The 22,898-nt window shown below is 38.0% G+C and overlaps 2 protein-coding genes across 2 annotated transcripts; one reads left to right on the top strand and one right to left on the bottom strand.

The window, feature by feature from the left end:
- Positions 1–675: 675 nt before the first annotated feature.
- On the top strand, positions 676–5,357 carry LOC114152575 (heart- and neural crest derivatives-expressed protein 1). Its single transcript, XM_028030503.1, has 2 exons — positions 676–1,486; positions 4,222–5,357. Exons 1-2 carry the CDS (start codon positions 998–1,000, stop codon positions 4,315–4,317), a joined length of 585 nt encoding a protein of 194 aa, XP_027886304.1. The 5' UTR covers positions 676–997; the 3' UTR covers positions 4,318–5,357.
- Positions 5,358–8,481: 3,124 nt separating this feature from the next.
- sap30l (sap30-like) lies at positions 8,482–14,825 on the bottom strand. The gene is made up of 4 exons (XM_028032020.1): positions 13,847–14,825; positions 12,136–12,258; positions 11,164–11,262; positions 8,482–8,956 (listed from the first exon to the last, which is right to left on the bottom strand). The coding sequence occupies exons 1-4, from the start codon at positions 14,030–14,032 to the stop codon at positions 8,828–8,830; spliced, it is 537 nt and encodes a 178-aa protein (XP_027887821.1). The 5' UTR covers positions 14,033–14,825; the 3' UTR covers positions 8,482–8,827.
- Between the last annotated feature and the right edge of the window lie 8,073 nt (positions 14,826–22,898).

Raw genomic sequence — 22,898 nt, 5'->3', positions numbered from 1 at the left:
ACTCCAGAGACGTTGATATGTGAAAACATACACAGCAAAGTTTGTTTTAAATGTGAAAGTATTCTTAAAAGACTTGGGTAAAATAAGTGAAGAAATGAATGGAAATAAATAAATAGAGAATTTAATGTATAAATAAATAAATAAATAAACAAATCAAATAAATAAAAAAGATAAATAAACCCATTATTGTCAGAAAATGATTGCGTGTTGTTTCAAAATAAAACTAAAGCTGCTTCATATATCAACTCCATGCAGGAAATTCTTACATTTAAAGAAAAAAGCCAATATTAGTCATTGTGCTAATAACTTGTAAGAAGAAATTGTAATAAGAACTTAATATTTTGAAAAAACTTCTGTCATGTATGAAAAGAGAGAAAAATTAAAAAAAGAAAGAAAACAAAAAGAACTCTGACATCCTTTACTATCTACAAGCCATGTGGCTCGTAAAATTCTTTGCGCGATGAATCACAAAAACTCTCCGAATTAAAACGTCAATGACCAAAACAAAAAGCAAGGAATCAAACTTATGCCTGTACATGTGAACCTGATGCCAGTGAGGCAGATGTTTCGGTCCCTGCGTTCTGGTGCCGTGATATTCTGGCACCATGTTCTTCCAAACCTCTCCAAATTCTCCTCCCATTTCCTCCATTGGTTGCCTCTTTCTCACGCTCACATCCAGCTCATATAAACCTGGGGCCTCACACCTTCAGCTGGGTCAAATTTCTCCTGCAGGTCACTGCGTCCTCTTCGTGAAAAGAGGTTTCATCTGGACCGTGGCGCATCGCCGACGTTTCATCCCTGGAATACTTTTTAAGGCTGAGATTTTTAAGAATCTTGGACCATGTGAAATAAATCGAGTCTTTGTTGATTTAAGCTTGTAAATGAATTTAGGAGAGTCCTCGACTAAGTTTCGAATGAGTTCTGCTCACTGGTGATCCCCGAGCAGAGACGGTTTAGGGGGGGGAGGCGAACGAGCGCATTTTCTTCCCGGCACAGCATGAACCTCATCGGGGGCTACCAGCATCACCACCACCACCACCTGATGCACGAACCTTTCCCGTTCGTCCAGCGGTGCCACCAGGACGCGCCGTACTTCCAGAGCTGGGTGGTGAACCACGGGGAGGTGCCCGCGGACTTCCAGATCCAGGCGCCCTTCACGCCGTCCGCGGAGCTGGGCGCGCATGGAGCTGCGCACGACGGCCGGCTCGAGGGGCTCCAGCCGGGGATGGGGAAAAGGAGAGCGTCCGGGCCGAAGAAGGAGCGCCGCAGAACGGAGAGCATCAACACGGCTTTCGCGGAGCTCCGGGAGTGTATTCCCAACGTTCCCGCAGACACCAAACTGTCCAAAATCAAAACTCTGCGTCTGGCGACCAGTTACATCGCGTATCTGATGGACGTGCTGGCCAAAGACTCCGGCGAGACGGAGGGCTTTAAGGCCGAGATTAAGAAATTTGAAACGCGGGATTTGAAAAGGAAACGAGAGCTGGTGAGTTATGTTTGCTGGAGCCTCTGGGATTGTCATGAGTTTGGAAATTATTCCCAATCCGAAGCATTTCTCCCCTGTATTTCGGTAACTTATTTTCGCAGCCTGTAAGTCTGAGTCAGAGTGAAAACATCTGTAGGCCTGGAAATGTTTACAGAGCGCTCTGACTAAACTGGAAAATCTCCTGAAATACGGAGCTTTTCTTTTTCTTGCGTTCAAAGTTTTTTTTTGTCTGTGATTTTAACTGTTAGAAATTACGCACAAAATTTCCGAATAACATAGGTAAATATGACACACGGAATTAATTTATCTAAATTAAAAACGTTATGAAATCATTTGAAAAGCTAGACTTTTAATACTTAAAATTTAAGAGAACAAAAAAAACCATGCAGTGTATTTAAACCTGTCAAAGTATTGTATTTTTGTCACTTATAAGTAAACATACTAATAAAAAAAAATAAAAATAAAAAAACCTTAATCTCATTGTTCGATTCCATTAGTGACATTTTAGGGATTATTTTAAACAAATTCCTAAAAATGACGAGCTGGATCAACATCAGAGTTCTTCATAAACATCCACTTCTACTGATTCACTTTCAGCTAAATTAAACGCCTGAATAAACACAAATAAGCTGTACAGCTTGTGAGCTTTACTTTATTTTACATAACACACACATGTTATGGCTGCAAACTACCTTGACAGAACCTGATTAGATATTGCTTGAAGTTGCTATTATTAGTCAGACTGTGACGTTATTAACGGGCCTGGGATGAGGAAAAGCCTCATTTGCATGATTTAGAACAAGATGAGCTGCATCAACTCTAAACAGGAAAACACTGAACCAGCAAACAAAACTGAACATGTGCAACTTTCAAATACACAGGTTAGGAGCTGAAGTACACTGACGAAACAAACAATCATTACATTTGGTCTCACTGTTTATATCAATTTTATTTTGTTAGATTTGACTCAATAATTCAGACGCTATGTCAGCATAACTGATTAAAACCCTTGAATTAATTAGGTCATTTGCCAACTCATTTTAACTAAAATGCTTACATTCTCACAAATATTGTTTTCTCCATCGTATCTCTATTGAAACAGTTGACTAACGTCATACCTGATGATCAAAACTAAAATGTCACAGCAGCAGCTCTCAGAGCCTGGAGGTTCAGACTTGGTTTTGGCGCTGCTGCTGCTAAAGCTGCTAAAGCTGTTAAAGCTGGATAGAAACTTAAATTCTTGCTCCAACAAATAAACTTTCTCAACCACTAACTCAATGGCTGCTCTTCATTTTTTTTTAATTCAGTAGATTTGTTTGTTAAAACCCATATAAACCTGGCATCTTTCTGTTCTGAGATGTCATTGACATCAACACACGACAGATACAGTTGACTTGTTAAAGGGCCGACATCTTCAATGAAATTCTAATCTAATATTTGAGCAGGATGTGTTACAAAAATTTAATTAAGCGGAGTATTTAATCACTATTAAACAATTAATATATATTTGGGAAATATTTATCATATCCTAGAAATCCTGTTCATATTGTAGCTGAATATAAATAATTGACATTATGCATATCAAACTCCATAGATTCAGATATAAAGCATCTTTTAGCGTCTAACTGGCATCAGGCCTGGTTCAGGCCAATTATGATGAACTGCATAACATTATTGGCTCCGCCCACTTTTTCATTAGTGACATGTTTAATTACTTAAAAACGTAATAAATAATTTGTGTGTTTGGTCATTTTTAAAAACCTGATAACACATTTAAGTAGTTCATTTATGAGTGAATGAATGAATTAATTAATGAATTAATTAATTTTGTTTATTATCATTCCACAATTGCACAACAAATTCAAAAATGCTACTAATCAATGTGTTGCAGTTAAAACTTTAAAAGAAAAGCTAAACAAGTCAGTGTTAATGGTTTATTCAATTGTGGCACTTTCAGAACTCCATAATCTTTAGTCGTGACAATGTGCTTTCACCCCATTGGTTGAATCCAGATTTAGCCAAAACAAAGCACGTGAAGCCTGGTTAGCCCATTGGTTAGCCGTCTTCCAACCACATTAAGGGATCAAATGACGTTTTTATTTCGGTATCTTTCAACTTGTTAATGCCAAAACCCAAATTTTCCTCGGTTAGTGTATTTTATAATCATTCGTTCTATAAAAATGTCTACGTCCTTATGAGTGCACATTTAGACGGAAAACGACTTTATCTTATCCATTTCTTTATAAAAAAAAATCGGGTGTTAAGAATTTAATCCACTTAATAGTAGTGAAAATAAACATGGTTGAAATTTGACTAAGTTTGATCTAAATTTAAGAAAAGACAGACGCTGAAGTCTGGACTTGGTTTGATCATTTGATAAACTCCGATAACTTTACGCATCCACGAACTTTTATTTGTATTTTTTTACGTTATGATATGATTTTTCAGTGTGAATTTAGCAAATACTTGATCAGGGAGCAGAGTTCAGATACATGTTCAAAATTCAAGTGTATGGGTTCCGTGGCCCATGGATTCGGCACGAAGTGGGTCCGAACTGAAACATTCAGACAGAGAGCTGGCAGAGTCCAAATGACACTGATCAGAGAGGAAGACCTGCTCTAAAATGAGTCAGCCGCTGCTGCTGCTGCTGCTGCTGCTGCTGCTGCTGCTGCTGATGATGATGATGATGATGATGATGATGATGATGATGATGGCGCTGTTTTTGCTCCCCGCAGACCGACGGCCTGCAGGAGACTTTTGGAGGCGAAAAGAAGGTGAAGGGCCGGACCGGGTGGCCGCAGCAGGTCTGGGCCCTGGAGCTCAACCAGTGACCTCCTCAGAAAAGACACACATACACACACACACACACACACACACACACACACACACACACACAACACACACACACCGACTTAGGCCGAACACACCGCTGTGCATGCGCAGTGATGCGCTAAAAGGGAGAAAATCAAAGGGCAACGCGGATAGAAGGAGCTGCAGATGCGCTGCTCATTACTGCGTACCCCACTATTATAACAACAACAACAATAATAATAATAATAATAATAATAATAATAATATAGAGATATTTGTGGTATTTTTGCTTTTTAATTGTTTCACTTTAGGTCTTCACTTCAAAGCAGATGTTGGCAGAAACATCTGTCCGTGTTCTCTGGCCTTCCCTGGTTTTTGTCCCTCAGAGCAAAGAGTGCGCAAAGCTTTCTTTTTTTTTTTTTTTTTTTAATCTCTGTTGATTATTGCAATAATAACAAGGTAAGAAATGCGGCACATTTGAGACATTTATTTCATTGATTCGTAATCTTTACCGTTGAAAAATGTTTAACCAATCACAAACCGTTTTCATCGTTTAAGAGACTTATAACGTTTTACTGTCGCTTTTCTTTACTCGCACCTGTAAATTACACAAGCAGAAAGCGGCTTCGCAGCGACTTCTCACTGTTCAGGATTATTTAATTTCTAATTTAACCTGGACTTAATTTAAGTACCGAGTTCCGTTTTGACTTGACGGCACTAAAAGGACATCATGTTCTAGCTTTATTCTGACTCTGAATCCGCGGTCATAACCAAGCGGTGGAAACTCTGCAGACTCTTGTTGTTGTTGTTGAATGAATTGAATCTACCTCAGTACTTTAAATGTCACTGTAGAGGAGAAAAACCAACCGAGAGTGAGACACTGACATTAACGCAGCTTTTCACTCCCGACATGTAAAAACGGTCGATGTAAAAAAAAAAAAAAAAAAAAAAAAAAACGTGGAATAAAATGTTTATTATTGTGCGCAATGTTAATGGAAATGTGTGTTAGATGTGAAGGTATATTTGTTTCCATAAATAAATGGATTATTTCATGACATTATATTTGGAACTCCAGTGGTTTTGTTCATATTAAGCGTCAGATTTTACTGCAACAAAACTACATCATTTAAGTGGACTCATAAGCTCTTATGAAATTATTTTTCAAAGGCTAAAAACTAAAGTTTATGACCAGAACTAGGATTCGAGCATTTTTTGTTCTTAAGTAGATGCAAAAATGAAAATGTTATTTTTAATCCATGTTTTTGTTGTTGCAGTTCTCACTTCTGGAATCTGCACTGGTAGAAAAAAAAAAAAAAAAAAAGCTGCCACACTGGCAATTTATTGTGCACTTTGATCAATTTAATTTTGGCTTTTATATCTCAGATCATGTTTGTCTCGGAAGGCACTTTTAAATAACTGAAAATATTGAAAGTATTTTAAAGCGTTTTGAATGTTCCGGTTTAGTTTTGTATTTATTTTACAGAAAATAAACACTCATGTATTTACTGAGAAAGTTTCCAAACACTCTAAAAAGCTCAAATAAATCCTGTTATTTCAGAGGGACCAACAGGGACCCCTGGTGGTGATTTTATGTCTCTGAAACGTTCCAGATATTTTATTTTTTCAAGAGGTTGTGAACAGTCTCTATCCTACCAGCTCTGAGAAACTCTCTCTGCTGCGTTATTTTAAATAAAACACGAGATCGTTTTCTCTAAAGGCAAAAAGATATTCATCTACTTCCCATCCTCTCAAGCCAGGTGCTTCTGCCAGACACCGAGACGATTCTGAAAGTTTATATCTATGAAACAAAGTCATTTCACCTCATGCTTTCTCAGGATAAGGGATTACGTTGACGTGAATCTCATCGTTAGGAGTTGCACTTTTCTTTTGGATTAAATTGAACTCTATTGATCTGACTGATTGGTGTTGGGTTTGAATTCAAACTTCTGTTTCACTGTAAACTTTAGAGAGATAACTTTTGATGGGATCTGAAATGTCAATTTTCATAACTTGGCAGTTTCTCGAGTACAAAAACAAACTTCTTCATGTGCTTCTAAATTTATTCATTTTAGTTTTCCCTACAGACCTTTAGGTCATTTTTTTAAAAAAGCAGACGAGTGATTTTCAATAATCAAGTTAAAGTTGAATGTAAGGAATAATGCTTGTATTATTTAAACCTATTTTGGTTTGATCACATGTTATACAGGCCAATGGATCTACAGATAATATATAAATATGTATCCAAATTCAGGAACCATGGGGGAAAAAGAACTGTGGCGACCCCTAAAGAGCAAAACCAAAAGGAGAAGAAGTCCAAATTCAGAAGCTGGATCTACTTGGCTGATGTAGGCCGGGTCCTTCACTGACCCAGAAAACCAGAAGTGACCAATTATGAAATTGGATGACTTAGCCTTTACATTTTGATTTTCCACCCTCCCCTCTTTCAATGTCCTATCGCCTAGCAACCGAGACAGTACTAAACACAAACTGGTAAAACTGGAGCTCCAAATCTTGCTTGTAATTTTTGTACCGCCATTTAATATATATATATTTAAAACTATTCTCCGTCTTCTGCTTCATCCGCTATCGTTAAATGAACTATGATCTCCTGTTCGACCCACAATGAAACTCGATGGTTTAAGAAGGATACATCAGACTCGTCTCTCAAATTGAGCAAATTAAACAAAATAAACGAATTAAAGTCGGCCGCATTCGGTGAAGCCATCATCGGATCTGGAGAGCATCGATATGACGCAATGTGCGACACTCGAAGGATGCAGACCCTGAATTTGACCAACGCTGATATGAGCGGTGCTTTTAAAAATGGATAAGGTTTGACAAAAACAACATAAATGCACAACTGTGAAGTACGCAGACAAGAAATGAGTTGTTGATTGGCATAAAATAAGGCATGGACTGGTATGAAGGTAACACTAGTTAGGTAACTAGTTTAGTCTGTAGCCTCTCAACTGTAATTTTAGAACACTCAAGGTTATTTAGTGTTTTTCATGACAGAAAATTATTTGTAAATTGCCAAAGCCATGTTTTATTTTATTTTTTGAAAAATAATTATATAAAAGACTAAAAGCCTTTCAGTGGTAGAGTGCAGCAATAGGTGCAGGAAGGTTCAGCCATTTTCTTTGTTTGGTATCTCAGTTGCTAAGTTGTGGAACAACCATCTCCTAAAACCTTCGGTTCTCCTGAACAAAAAACCTAAAATCTCTTTTGCCTGTACAATACATTTATTAATAATATTAAGAGCAGTACGCAGTCATACTTAAATATGTTTTCTTCTCTTTTCTTTCTAATACAACAGTCAGTATAACGAGGCATGACCTGTGTGTTAATAAAGACGGATGTTATCTACATGACACTAAGAAACCTACAAGCAAAAAAAAAAATAAAATAAAATAAGGTACCACAGACTGAAAAACAAAATAAAGCAAAGAAAAATGCAACAGAAATCCTAAAGTGAGTTCAGTCCACAAGAACAGCTGGAGGACGATGGTTCTGAAGAATATGACGGCTTCAGCCGGCCTGCTTTCCCTTTCTGCAAAGCAAACCGGATCAGAAGGAAACTGCTCGTTTCACATTATTATTTCAGATGGAAATGAAATGTGAAGACTTTAAGAATTTCTGTAAGTTTGATATCAAGACAAACATTCCCCAGTAATCAATTCTTACAAACTGGGAGAAAAAAGTTGGACAACATCTTCCTGTTATTCTTCTGCTCTGAAGTATAAAAAAAAAAAACAACCTTCGATTTCCGATTTTATACCGGTGGAGGTTTCGGTTCATTGTTAAATATGCAGGCATCTTCAAACAACACGTAGAATAAAAGCAGAACTAAAAAGAAAATCGAACAGAAATAAATCAGTGTGTACCCACAAAACAAACGCTCTACTGAGGAAAGAGAGGCTCAAAGCGCTGCACCAATCCTCACCATCCAGTCACATTCCATCTGAAAACAGGCCAACAGAACTGGTTTCAGGTATTTAAATTTCATTTTACACATTATTTCCGATGATGTGATTAGATTTGAGTTGGAAAGCGAACCTGAGCCTGGACTGTGTCCTTTTTCAAACATGTCATTTGTTTCAACCTCTTCCCTTCCAGCCTCCTGCTTCTGAATGTGTTAACAGTCTATTCACCAGCTAAAAAAGAAAAAATAATAACCAACAAAGTGTTTTTTGTTTCTCCTTTTTTAAACTCTTAAGGCAGCAATATTGTACATTTCAGTCAGCTGAGTTATTTCAGATCAGATGCTGTATTGTTTTTTTTTTTGTTTTGTTTTTTTACAGTATTACGACGTAAATCTCCGCAATGAGCCCTGTTTCTCCACAGACTTTATGGAGAGTTCAGTGACGGCGAGAAAGTGAACTCGTCGTTTCTCCACGTCTCCTCCAGTTCTGTTTAACGTCCTGACAGGACGGCAAAGGTTCTGGTCCGACAGTGGGAAGGGGAGCTGCTGCTGATAGTGGTGTCCAGGTTTGGTGTGGAGCTGTTGCTGGGGTTACGGCAGAGGGAAGCTTAGTCCAGCGGTTTGCCTGCGTCGGCCTTCTGGTCCAGGCGGCTCTTGCTGCTCTTCACCATGTAGATGAAGTAGGTGAGCGTCTCCTTCTCGTTCACAGGTATATTCCTGAAGTGACGACTCACGGTCTGAGGGGAAACAGGAAAGAGGCTAAAAGTGAATAAAAAGGTGGTAATATGAGGTGAAGTTCCTGAGCTAAACCGCTGCTGGGTCTGGAGTCTGATTTAAATGGAGAAATATAACAAGCTGGGTCACATCACATCACAACTAGGGTTGGGCCATACAAACTTAGGACATGGAGATTAAAAAAAATAATTTTAGGTAATAACCCGTTTAGCAGGACAGTGACTGCATAGCACAGCATTCATGGTGCCACCATCAAATACTGTCTTGAAAAACAACCTGATCTGAAATTAGCTTCTTTGAGACACCAGTGACTTAAAGGGCCAGTATTGTGTAAAATCGACTTTCTTTAGTTGTACATCTTGTAAAAATTAAAGATATAAAACTTATGTTATTTCCTCATCAAAACATACCTGGGGTGTTGCCTTAATTCTTTCATGAATGTTTGAGAAGTCCTCTAAACTCCTGTGGCAACCATTCACATGAGCAAAACGCCCGGGTGGACCTAGCCCCACCTTTGAGGTGCAGCTCCTCCTCTGAGCAACAGTTTCCAAGCTTCTACCTCTCAGAGCAGTACTGCCCTTCAATTCCCCCACTCACTACCTTCAGACTAGCCAGCAGCAACTAGCAAACACCAGGTGGATCTGCAAATCTACTGAGCTCAATATATCAGCTACTTCTCACTGCAACGCTGGTAAAAACATTATTAAATGGTTAATAGAGGGGTTGTTATGCTGTTATAGGCAGAAAGAGGAGCAGTTTTTCAAGAGACCGAGGCCCAATTTGAAGGTGTTAAATTGTAAAGTAAAATTTTTTTATGTCATATTTAATATATACAGCATTTTTATTACAAGTGACGGTGACGGTTACTTGATTGTGGTATAAAATGAGACTATATGCCAGGAAAATACACGATACTGTCCCTTTAAAAAAGTGATTTACATCACCATCTGCACAGTAACTGCATTTAATCGTATTTTAAAATGTACGTTTTTATTGGTACGCTAATGGAACCAAAGTGGAGAAAATAGTGAGAACATTTGTTGTTTTGAACATTTTTTTATTTTTATTTAACATCAATATTTAACATCAGTATTTATCATGAAAAAAATAAGCAAAAATTCTTATCACGGTAAGAGATTTTTCACAATAAATGGCAAATGTCCATCTGTTCCGGTAAATACTTAATCCTCTCCTTTGCCTTATTAAATTTCTGCTAAGGATGCAAAACAAAGAGACCTTATTTGACTTTATTATTACAGCTCTAGAATGTTTTGGAGACTTCTTCTGGACCCAGCAAATAGATTTGAGTAAACAATTTTCACCGCTCAAAACAGAAAGTAGTTAGTAAAAGGCTGATGAATCATTTCTCCCCATTATGACCCAGCTAAAAATCATCTCAATATCTCTATTGTATATTAATTAACCAAAAGAGTTTGTGGTATGTCAGCATGGATCTGTGTCTATGCTCAAACACTGTAGTGACAACACATATGACAACAACAGTTCTAAACTGTTTACTAAGAAATAAAACCTCGTGAAATATTTCAAGTTACAATAGTGCTGCTAGACTGTTTGGGTCAAAAAAAAAGTTCAATACATGTTTTTTTTGTCTCCCATAAACTGAATGCAACTGTGTGAGAACCTCATTTGGACGCGACTAAAATGATATGCAGAACTGAGAACATGACCATTTGGCTCCAACCATTTCAAACACATTTTATACGCATCTCGTAAATATCGACACCCTGTAAATAAAACAGCTTGTTTTTACTCGTCTACGGTAATTTCCACATCACTAACAGGCCACAGAGTAGGTCAAAGAAACATATAGAGCGCCCCCTGCTGAATTGTGTGAGAAACTACTACAAATGGCTCACCTGTCCAGAATAAATGAAGGCCTGTTTTCTAACAATAACAAACTGAAACTGACACCAAGCTTCTGAACTCTGCGGAAAATTAATTTCAAGTAGTTGGAGGTGTTAATGCAGTTCCAACTGAGTTTGAGCACAGCATACATTTTCTTTTTTTAAATCAACAGCAAGACAAAACTTTTACCATGCATGACAAAACTCAAAAACACAATAACAAGACACATTTAAGACAAACTGAAGGATCTGACCAGTCTGTAAAAGAGTTTGCAACTGAATACAGAAGATGATGTGTAACTTGCTATTGATAGAACGCTGTGTGTGTGCGTGTGTGTGTTTACCTCTGCCAGCTGGGCCTTGTTGAGACCAGGTCTGGTCTGCAGCTTGTAGTGTCGCTTGTAGCGTCTCAGCGTGTTCACCTGCAGCTGGAACAGATCCACCTGAAAACACCAACACAGTGATGAGAACGTTTTACGTCGAGAGGCAGAAGACGGCCTTCTGATCTGTTCTTTGACCAACGGCAATTTTGAGGAAGTGAACAATTGGTTTTACAATAAAAACATGTAGAAAAACCGTGTGAAGAAAATCCCCATGACTTCAGATGTTTTGGTCGTGCAGCCGTGAAACAAACTGGAATCATCACCCTTCCACCGCCTTGTGGTTTGAGGTGTTTGGTTGCCACCTGACATGAAGCTGTGAATTGCTACTGAACATCTCTGTGCTGGTCTCATCTGTCCAAAGAAATGTGTCAGATAAAACTCTGCAAATCTAAATCTTGCTGGATCTCCTTCAACCCTTCCAAACAAGTCATTCTTGTTCAACCTTTTCCTGTCACGTTTTGAACTTTTACATGCTGAGACATGTAGTTTCTGGGCCGGAGCTCTTTGGTTTATTTTTGGAGTTTCCCTGAGCATCACACACTCTGACTTTGGGCTGAATTTTCAAGGAAAATTCTAGAAATAAAAGGTGTATTTTATTTACATTGTATGTGAGTATATATTATAATCTGCTTTGACTGAAAAATATTTTGTTATTGCAACTTATTGAGCAGGTTTTCCTTGTGTTTTGTGGACTTAAGTTTCTCTCTCTGAAACTAGTTTATTTGTTAAAGCACTGAATAATAAACATACTGTTATTCACAGCATCTGAATGTTTCCATTACTTCAGATCACATGCATAATGGTAACTACCTGGTGTCCCACAGATATGCATTGAATCAAATCTTAGAATATTAACTAGTTTACTTTTGAAGCAACATTTACACATGTCAGGTGGTGTGAGAGCGTTGACTAGTCCGCTTTAACCCAGCTTACCTCAGGCACTTCCACATCGTGGTCAGGGGATTCCCCTCCATCATCACTCGTCTTCCTCTTTCTCTTGTTGCGGACGCTCTGGATGAAGTTCTTGTGAAAGTCACAGATGTAGAGATGTCGCACCTGGAAGGTAGGAAAACAACTCCAGGTCAACCATTGGAAATGAAAGCAAATGTCTGCCACGATTATGGCATCATGCTATAGCAAAGATTTTAAAAAGTCGTGATTTTGAGAACACTGAAGTTCCAGAAAAAGTCACCTTTTCGAAAATACTTTTATTCACAAAAAAATATGACTCTAATATTAGGCTAACACTGTTTTAAAACAATGGGTTGACACCTGTTGCGTAGCTGACAGCAGGAAAATATCCTAGCAAATAAACCACCTAATTAACCCACTTATATCAACGTATTACTCTGTTTAAAAATCCAGATGAAATATTTATGTTGAATCATTCCAGCATGAAGAAATTGCTCTTCCTGATCAATAAATAAAACCAACAATATTACACTAGTGTTTGTGAAAATACAGTGAGTGTGAAAGTAAGGCGTTTTAGTTAAAGGTTAGCATTTTGTAAGAATCCCATCCCATGTCCCACCCGCCTAGTGGAAGCATAGGCGTAAATCCTGGGGGGTTCGGGGGTCCTAAGTGCTACCTTTAAATTATGATACTCCCCAGATATTAATTTCTATCTACTTATTTGTTTTCAGTTACATGCCAAAACTAAAAAAGGCTTAAAAATAAAGCAACTTAAGTTATTATTTAAATAGCCCATAACTTGTATTGGGAGCCATTTCAATAAATCAATGTTTATGAGGAATTTTATTAAGAGGAGTTACTCATTAAAACTTTTGTATTTAGAACTTCAACCTTTTGTAAAGGTGTAGCAGAGATTACATCAGTCAGACTGAACAAAACTCGTATCTAAGCAACATTTGAATTTTTATTTGACTTCTCTGCAGTCTGCTTTCTGAGAATAAAACATGTTTGATATGCATTACTAGTCATTTTTGGTCCTGCAGCTTGAATGTGGTTTAAAAACTTTTTAAACCACATTTTACATTACATTTCAATGGAACCTCGCTGACCCCCCCAAAATTGCTCTTAAGAAAGTTCCCTGTTTCTGGTCCCCCCCCCAATGATGAGATGAGATTTACACCCTTGAGTGGAAGGGTACAATTTCCAAGTTAAAAAGTTACCTTAGTTGTTTTCAAAGTTACTCATGTTTGTGTTTTGTAGTAGCAACGTGGCGTTTTATTCGGTCATTAAACGTGAATGTTTCCTAGAAGTAAACAGTTTCCTGCTTTGAACATTATAAGAGCTATTGTTTTACCCTATATTGCAACTGTCTGCCAGTTGTGATCCAACTTGATTCCTTAGTTGTTCAGCATCACTAAGAAACTTCTTTAACAAAGAAGTATTCGAAAAACAGCTACATTTAGCCCTGGCAGCTTTAGAAAAGCTTACTAACCACAAAAATGAGATTAAGCAACACACAGAAAATAGGGGGTGTGTTAGAAAAGAGTGCGACGGCTGGAAGATGAAGCGGGCTGACAGTGCTGTCCTACATAACGCCTGACGGTTAAAGTAGCAGTCAACATGCGGGACTCCGTAAACACCAGCAGATCGACAACAGCTGAGGAGTTCGAGTCCCAAACTTATTTTTTTTTAACGGAAATTTCAGTAAACGTTCAGAAAAAAGTGATCTTACACTCTTGTCGATGTCCAGCTTCAGCTTCTTCTGCGATATGCTCTTCTGAATCCTCTTGCTGAAGGAGGCGTTTCCAGCCGAGCGGCCGCAGCGCTCCCCGTCCTCGATCAGACAGCAGCTCTGGCCGTAAAACGGTGGAGCCGGCGGGCCGTCGTGGCTGTCCTCTTCTGTGCTGAACCCATTCATTCTGCGCGGTTGCGGTGAAATTCAAGTCCAAGCAATAAATATTAACCAGAACAACGTTTGTACCTGACTACACGTTGTGCTGTTTTATTTTTTTGTTTGTTTGTTTTTATACAAGGCGACCCGACAGTTGGCTAGCCAAGTAGCTAACTCGGCTTAGCGGCTAATCCCGGAGCTAACAGCCTTCGTCGTCGTCTGTGTTTCTGACCGACTCGAACTGAGATGCCTCCGGGTTAAAAACATTCCACTCATCGGATTCACGGGAGTTAAAACAAACCGCGGCTAACGCTGTTTAGCTACGGTGCTAACCGGCGGAAGAAGGTGGAAGAGCCGCTGCTGAAGCTGGATGGAATTTCTTCGGTGAGAACCACCGCACTCTGTCCCTGCAGTCGCCCGTTACTCTGTCGTCAACGACCTCATCTGATTTCTTCACTAAGTAGCGACGACTGGTCACCACAATCAAAGCAACTTTAACGGAATTCTAACAGTTGACACCTCCAAAACTGCGACACTGTTTTAGAACTGCTCGGTACAATGGAACATGCTCCGTCCGTGTGGCGGAAGTTCTTGCCCTGGACGGTGATTGGCCAACTTTTTTCCTGAAGGCGGGCTTAATTTACAAGATCTATATTTTTATTTGCTGTAACAAACATCAGTTTTCAACCGTTTTCTACTATGGAAAGGCGTTGAATATGGCGTTGTAAACAGTTAGATCAGATGGCCTTTTAATTAGCAGCAGCACAGATAGGAAATGAAATATTTACGGTAGGTAAATTTCACAGTTAAGTTATTTTTCAAGCTTCAATATTATAGTTGGTTGATAGATAGATAGATAGATAGATAGATAGATAGATAGATAGATAGATAGATAGATAGATAGATAGATAGATAGATAGATAGATAGATAGAGTTTCCTCAAGTTTTGCCTCATTATGCCATAGTTGATATTACAAGTCTTGATTAAAAAAAAAAAAAATAAATAAACGTGGACTTAATTAAACACGTTTTGTGAATTACTTTCTTTTATTCCAGCCGCAATATGGCTACTGAACTGAACAGCATTTATTCTAGACTAAATAATAATGCAATCCACTTGCACATCACAAGGTGGAGACAAAAGCTCACTAATAAATTTGGAAAGAAGGGCAGCAGCGCAGTTCTTTGTTAAAGATTGTGTAATATTTTTGGCATTCTCAGGAATTCTAACTTGTATAAAACGAATAATCTGGAGGGGTTTATGTATTACTCTTAAATCACTATTCCAGTTTACTGAAGTTGTGTTCCCGAACAGCTCTTGAAAGTGTCACCGCAGCATTTGAATCATTTTGAGGTCTGAAGTTTAATTGGCCCACTGGACCATGTTGGCTTTCTTTTTCAGACGCTGTTGTAGACTTGCTGCTGTGTTTAGTGAGTATTGATGAGTTTAGTCCAAGATTCAGCTGTCATACAAATGACTACATTGAATCCTAGAAAACTTCCATTGAGTTCACAGTCAACTCAAAAGGTTTTCTCATTAACCTTTTGTTCCCTAGAGTCTCTTGGAAACATTTACACATGTTCTTTAAGCCTTATGATCGACTAAAAAAAGTCCTGACACAGAATGACGGGGTCAAAGTTGAGCATTACTTCTTGCTACTTCTGGAAGTAGTTACAAACCTCTTCAAACTACGAGCTGTAAGATTAAGATGGGGAAGCCGAATGACTGCCAGAGTGGTTTGACAGAAAGCAAAGAAACAGCAGAACTGTACACAAATTACCGCAAAATTTCAGATGATAACATGAAAACAGCTACATTCTCTGGAAGCAGATGCATTTTGTTTACTGTGAAATGATGGTCTGAAAATGGACCACTAGTGACTGCAAGGTCTCTAGTTCCTGTAGCTGGAAAATAAGTCCAAATTATCATCCCTACAGTACTGAGCTTGAGAGATAAGTAGTTTTACCGACATCATTGGTTTTCTGCCGAACCCATTCATTTTGTATGGTTGTGAAATTACTATTCACCAGAGTAAGATAAAAAATATATATATATAAAGGTGCTTCACTCTTCATTGAGCCACATTTTTCCTGGAACAATTCAAATTTGCATGTCACTGTGTTCAAACTCTCGGACACATACATATTCCTTAAGCAGGTATGTGCAATTTGGAAGTGTGTGCTCATCTTCCTAGATAGGAGCCCTATCCTATCCCTATCCTATTTATTATGTGCAAGTCTAATGAGCACGGCATAGTATTTCTAATAAAGTTAGTGTAGTGAGGAAAACGTTTCAGTAAGTGGTTCAGATCATTGCCAGTTAGATGTGTTTGTCAAGCAGCTTCTCCTCTGCATCATGTTGTTAGAGAGGAGAACATCTTCCCTACAACATTTAAAGTTATCATTAGACCCACTAACAAGTGAAAACACACTATAATTTATCACAGATGGAGTCAAACACACTTTTTTTGAGAAAAGTCACCAGTGGGCTTCACGTGACGCACACCAGTTGTTTTTGTCAGTCAGATGTCTCTCATGAAACAAAGAACCCCTTGATATTAACCATATTCTCCAATTATGACAATCTGACTTAAAATGATCCGATTGCACAGAATAAAGTTCATAACGAACACTACGTTCTTTTGTGCTTTTGGTTTGAAACAGTTCCCTGATCTCAGCCACATCCAATACCCTGAACACTCTCCCTGAAAAAATGGCAACAAATTGTTACAAAAGCTTCTCTGTCAGAGAAGAGGTTGCTGTGGCAGATTGTTTCCTTGAATTTATTTCAGAAGGCAGCAATTTTAAAACCGAGCTTCAGAATACTAGCGTAATTTTGCTGTCATTTTCCAAACGTGATATTTACTCTTGTATTCACACTGCCTCATCTTGCTGAGCTGATGGCTTAATGTAGGGAAACAATGTAAGAGGTCACACCATAAAAGAACGAATGAAAAAGCAAAAGGCATTTGGATATCTTATCTTTTCCTGAAATGTTTCTTAACCCAGTAAACACTTTTTAAAGGGTATTTTCGATGTTGGCAGTGTGCAGGAATGTAATAACCTGGTGCCTCCCCTTGAGAGGAAAGAAATGCAGATTGTTCACTGACTGATTGACTTTAAAAGTGGCAGATGATGGAGCAGCATAACATTAACAGGATTCTCGTACTGCTATCATCAGGGAAATGTCTCTTAGAGGCAATAAGATGTGAAGTGGTCTCTCAGTGTATTCAAAGTTGTCCCCACACCTCAATCTGGGAGCAGGAGCGACAAGCTGAGCGATATGACATCCCTGGAGACTCTGGGAAATGGCCTGTGCTGAGAAGCTATGTTCACTGATGAGTAAATCACTGCTGCCTAAAAACTCTGCCAGCTTCTGTGTGGGTAGAAGAAATGATTATGACATTAACATTTTGAAAAAAAAGTGTTTTAACACATTCAATCACTGAGATGATTAAAGTGAAAAGGGATGGGAACGTGCCCAAAGAGTCTATTTAAAGAGAAGAAGATTATTATAAAGAGCTATCATAAAGTATGCAGATGATCCTGTCATTGTCAGAGAATTTAAAGTCTTTATTAAATCAAATCAGGCATGCATTAGTTTGTAAAACTACGTCCTACCTAGAAATTAATCTATCTGTAATTCAGGACAAGGTCATGAATGTGTTTATAGCCATTCATCATGGGCATTGCTGTCTTTATAATTATGTACTTTAATGATTTATTGAACCGTTCTTGTTCCAGGTTGGAAAGATGAAGACCCAAGTGCAATTACTTTTAAAATGAATAATATCTATCTTTCCATCCATCCACGCTGAAGTTTGTTTATTGTGGAACTGGGCATGAGAAGTGGAGGTGGACAGGTCTCTGTTTTGGCTGGATTGCTTTCTTAAATATATGTTGTGACTTCAAACAACCACCAGGTGTCATACTAGAGCAGCAGATCCTGTAGAAAACGAAAGTGAAACTTAACTACACTACAAGAAAGTGTCAATTCCAGTATTAAATTAAACATTTACGATTGTGTAATATTATTTTTTTATTGCTCATTGTTCAGACCTGGGAGAAACTGCTAAGCAGACTCATAATTTTTCTTCCAGACAGACATGACTGTGGTGGAGCTCTAGAAAGAATTTTGTTGGGATCCTATTTAGAAAAAAATAGCTGCATGAAAATTGTTTTTCTTTTAAGATTTAGACAAAACAAGACTGTGCTGGTTCCTCTGATAACAGTCCTTTAAATCCAAAACTTTCATGAAATGATTAGACATTGAGCGTTTGTTCCAACAGAAGAGAAGAATTCTCTTCAGTACATGGACAAGCACTGATAACTGTAAAAACCACCATATCTGGACTTTAGAGTCATGGTTTTCCTTCTCGCATCTTTTTTTATTCACAAAATGTCCTTCAGCGAACAAATTTGCTCACAGACCAGACTACCTGATAGCCACCAATGTTTTGATGTGTAACAAAGCCTTCAGGCCTAATATCACTGAAATACACTTAGGCACATTGTCTCCCACACACAGGGCTCTGCTTCTTCATACCTGTTCTTGCTCTTCTGACAGTGTGTCTGAAGAGTGTATGAAAAGCAGATGCTTTTCCAGTGGACAGACTGTGACTGGAGCCAATTATTCTGCCTGTCACAAAAAGGACCAGAACATTTCCTCTACTGTCTCCACGTCTGACTCGCCATAGAATGGGAAAGGACACGGAGGTCCGCTCCGCTCAGGAGGAATATTTCAAGTATGAAACTGTCTGAACATAATGATACGGTTTTCACTGAAGGCCTGGAACACAACCTACTCAAGTTGTGGGTCAGTAGAATGAGACGGATGATGTTCAGTCTGGAATACACGTTTTTTTGCGCGGCTGGTGGCTTTGCACAGCAAATATGTGAGGGAAAAGATTTCACAGTAAAATTGATGTTTTTAGTAAACTGACAAACCAGCTGATTTTGACTTTATAGTTCTTTGTCAATATGAAAAACATTAGACAACATTAGAGTAATTTAAGAAAAAAAACTGAATGTCACAATGACATGAAAATATATTTGAACACATTGCAAATGAAGCATTTAAGTTTTTTTGTTTTCTTTTCTAGCTTAGACAGTGGTTAGCCTTGAGCTCACAACCAACCAATAGTAAAAAAAAGAAAATCTAAAACTAAGTGTAGCTTATTGCAGCAGAAGAAATTCACGCAAGATCCATCCATCCATTATCATATACCCTTGTCCCTAGTGAGGTTGGTGCTGATGCCTATCTCCAGCGGTCAACAGGCGAGAGGCTGGGTACACCCTGGACACCTGGTCGCCAGTCCATTGCAGGGCCTCAGACAATATTGTACATAAAATGCTTTTAACCCTAAGTTTGGGTACATTTATTTATTAGAGGGAAAACATCTACATAAATCACTTCTAACAAATTTGTAGGTGTGATTTTGATCTTGGTGTTAGCTCTAAAAATTCTCTAAAACTACAGGAAGTTCATCTTTGGAGATAAAAGGAACAACTCATGGACCAAAAGTAAGCATGACAACAATCACCAACTGGACTGAGTAACACTCAAAGATGCTGATGGCTTGAATCTGTCAGGAATGGCTGATCATGACTGATGATTTTGTAACCATTTAAGCACAAAATCACAGCCACACACCAGGATCCTAGCATCTGCAGCCAGAGAAACACTTTGAAAGTTTTTAAATTTGATTGGGAAATGAGATGGATAAGCCTGGAAGATGGCCTAAGTTTATCAATACCACCATGCGAAGAATTAAGATACCAAGTCTCCATAGCAACAATTTGATGCTATCTACATTTCAACTTGGGATTGAGAGAAATTTTTTCTCCTACTTTTCCAAAAGTATGTCGTTTTTGCTAAACTTTTGTGTGACTACCAGAAATAATCAGTTTTGGACAGATAAAGCCAAATACTTCAAATACTTGCCTTATAAAAACATATATATTTATAAATCTACATAAATATATAAAATGTAAAATGCAGTTTTGTGACACCCTGATATTTTCACTGACTCCAGCTGGCCGCCCCTACAAAACGTTTTCTGGGGCCTTAGTAATTGTTTTGAAAACTTTTTTACAGCTTGGAAACAGTTTATCTTTGTACTTCAATATTAGACAAATGGCACGTTAAAAAAAAGTCAAGAAAACATGTTTGTGAATTAGGGACACATGAACTATTTCTATGACCAGTTTACCAGGAGCCCCTGTTTATTGATTTTTAGAATTAAAGTCCTCCAGAGAGTTTTCCAGCACAGAGGCATTAAACTCGAAGCAATTCCTACTTGATGACTGTGTCAGTCATCAAAAAAACCACTCAGTGTGTATTGATTAAAATACAGTGGGAAAAAAAATATATTAAAGAAGCATCAATATATGTATGGCCACCGCCAATGGCTTTACTGCTCCGTTTGTAATGAAATCTAAAATATCAGGTCACACTGAGCTGCACAGGTCAGGGATCTGAAATCTGGCTGGAAAACACAGAATGAAATAACGATTCATTCATGATCAATTTCTGAGTTATGTTTACTGTTTACAATTTTCGGTGCATAACTGAGCATGTGAAATGGAGCCTCCTTGCCAAGCAGGGTGGCACTTTGACTTATTGCTTTCTGACCTTTCATGGCATTTGGAAAGGGCAACTCCACAGACAGATGGTGCATACTCATATGCAAATTGATAATGTTAGGTGAAGGCGGCGGCAGAAGGCTGTCTCAGTAATTCAAACAATTTGCTCTGAGCCATGATAATGCTCTTCGTTGAGTGTGCTGTACTCGCTTTATTTGTTAGTTGTTGTTGAATTTCTATTTGCCTGAAAGCTATCTCCATGGGAGAAGAGGAGCTACATCAGAACCAATATTTCTACAGAAGACGACAACATAAAAATGTAATAAGTTAAATTCTGGCTTGTGTTTTGTTTGATAAAAGACCTTGCAAAATATTCCTACGTCTTCAAATGTTCACTTTTTCCTATTCATATACAAACTTTAATGCGTTTTATTGGGATTTTATATGAAAGACCAACACAAAGTACTGCACAATTATAATTTCTAATAAATTCTTATCCATCCATCCATCCATCCGTCCATCCATCCATCCATCCATCCATCCATCCATCCATCCATCCATCCATCCATCCATCCATCCAATCACTGGTTAGGCTAAGATGTAAATAATACATGGAGAAAAATATTCTCCATGAATGAATTCACATTTTTTGTCAGAATACAATGATAACACAGAATTTCATAAAATGCAATTGCACTGATACATAATTGTTTGGGGAAAAGGTTATGTTTCTGCTGACCTTGGACATTGAAATTGGTTTAATTTCAGGGAAATTAAAGCAATTTTGCTGAAAATTGCTCAGAGATAATTTTCTCTAAAAACATATTTAGTTCCTGATCTCAGCCACATTTGAATCTTTTTCGGTGCATACAGCTTCAGTCGTGAAATCAAAGTTGAACATATCTGGTTTTACCTTCGGAACATGGTATTCATTCAAATAAACTTCTTGTTTCCTTGCTAGAAAAAAAAAATCTGTTTCAGAACATTTCATCTGGTTTTAAATCCAACATATTTTTTTTCATTTTATGAGTCACTTATGAGCAGACTATGATTTGCACAGGTCTCATAAACTGGATTATTAACATTCCTGCAAATGAACCGTTTTGTATTAACCTCCCTTCTATATGCAGGACAAAACTCAGGACCTGCATCTTAAACAGCAACCTGAAAAAAAAAGTTAATTTAACCAGACCGAATTCTAATATAGCGCCATGACGCCTCGGCTCAATCCTCCCTGCCACCCAAACATGAGCCAAACATATATTACTCTGTTGTGCCCACATTTCTCTAAAGGCAGTCTATCCCTGTTCTGAATGCCAGAGAGGAAGACAGGAGCTCATTCCTTTCTCATTCACCTTGTCTGTTCCAGCCGGAGTTGTGACAATTCAATCTGTTCACCGTCTTTCCAGATGATTTATGGATGCACCCCTGTAACCTCGCAATGTGGGGGGGATTTACATTGATCGAGCAGTCCTGTCCTTTCAACCTTCTCTACCCTCTCATGTCAAAAAACAACATTTGTAGGGGAAAAGTGGCATCATTGGTTTAATTTTAAAAACATTAATACTAAATGTGAGACCCAAACTTATTAGACTCTAAAATGATTATTTTTAGACAAGTCATGCATTCGCAATAAGTTTGGAACTTACAAAAAAATAAAACGCAGAACAGGATCATGTGATGGACTTCAGTCCTCCATCATCTATAACTGCAGAATCCTGTTAGGGCAGCGGAGTGCGATCCCTGGGCCTCCATCCATTTCATTTATACATTTTATCAATCTATCCATCTAATAATCCATCACATGGACTGGGAAATCGGTAATATGGTAATAATCCACAAATGAGAAAATGTAGATTTTATATCCAGTTTTTATGTTAAGAAAGACAGAATAACATAGTAAAGTACTGTCCCCACATCACCTTAACAAAAGTTTGATACTATATCATCATCATCATCATCATCATCATCATCATCAATAGCTTTCTTTATAAAGCGCTTCAGCATCAGCCCCAGTTGATAGAATGCTGAACCTCAGATATAAAGAAGACAAATGAAAATATTAAACAAAATGAGAAAGCTAAACATACAACAATGTAAAGAAATGAAAAAAATCAACATAGTAAACAAAGCAGTAAAACAGATAAAATGAATGCCAATAAAAGTTTAATAAAATCTCAATCTCAATTGAGTTGAGTTTTTTAAGCGTAGAAATAATTTTTTTAAAAATTGTTTTTTTTTTGCTCACACATTTCACCTGGCTGCTGCAGAATTTATTGGCATATCAAAAACGTTCAACTTCATTAAA

This window comes from Xiphophorus couchianus, chromosome 11, assembly GCF_001444195.1.
Source record: "Xiphophorus couchianus chromosome 11, X_couchianus-1.0, whole genome shotgun sequence".
In the NCBI taxonomy this organism is placed as follows: Eukaryota; Metazoa; Chordata; class Actinopteri; order Cyprinodontiformes; family Poeciliidae; genus Xiphophorus; species Xiphophorus couchianus.
Note: the sequence above shows the minus strand (reverse complement) of the source record. Positions and strands in the feature narration are given on the sequence as shown.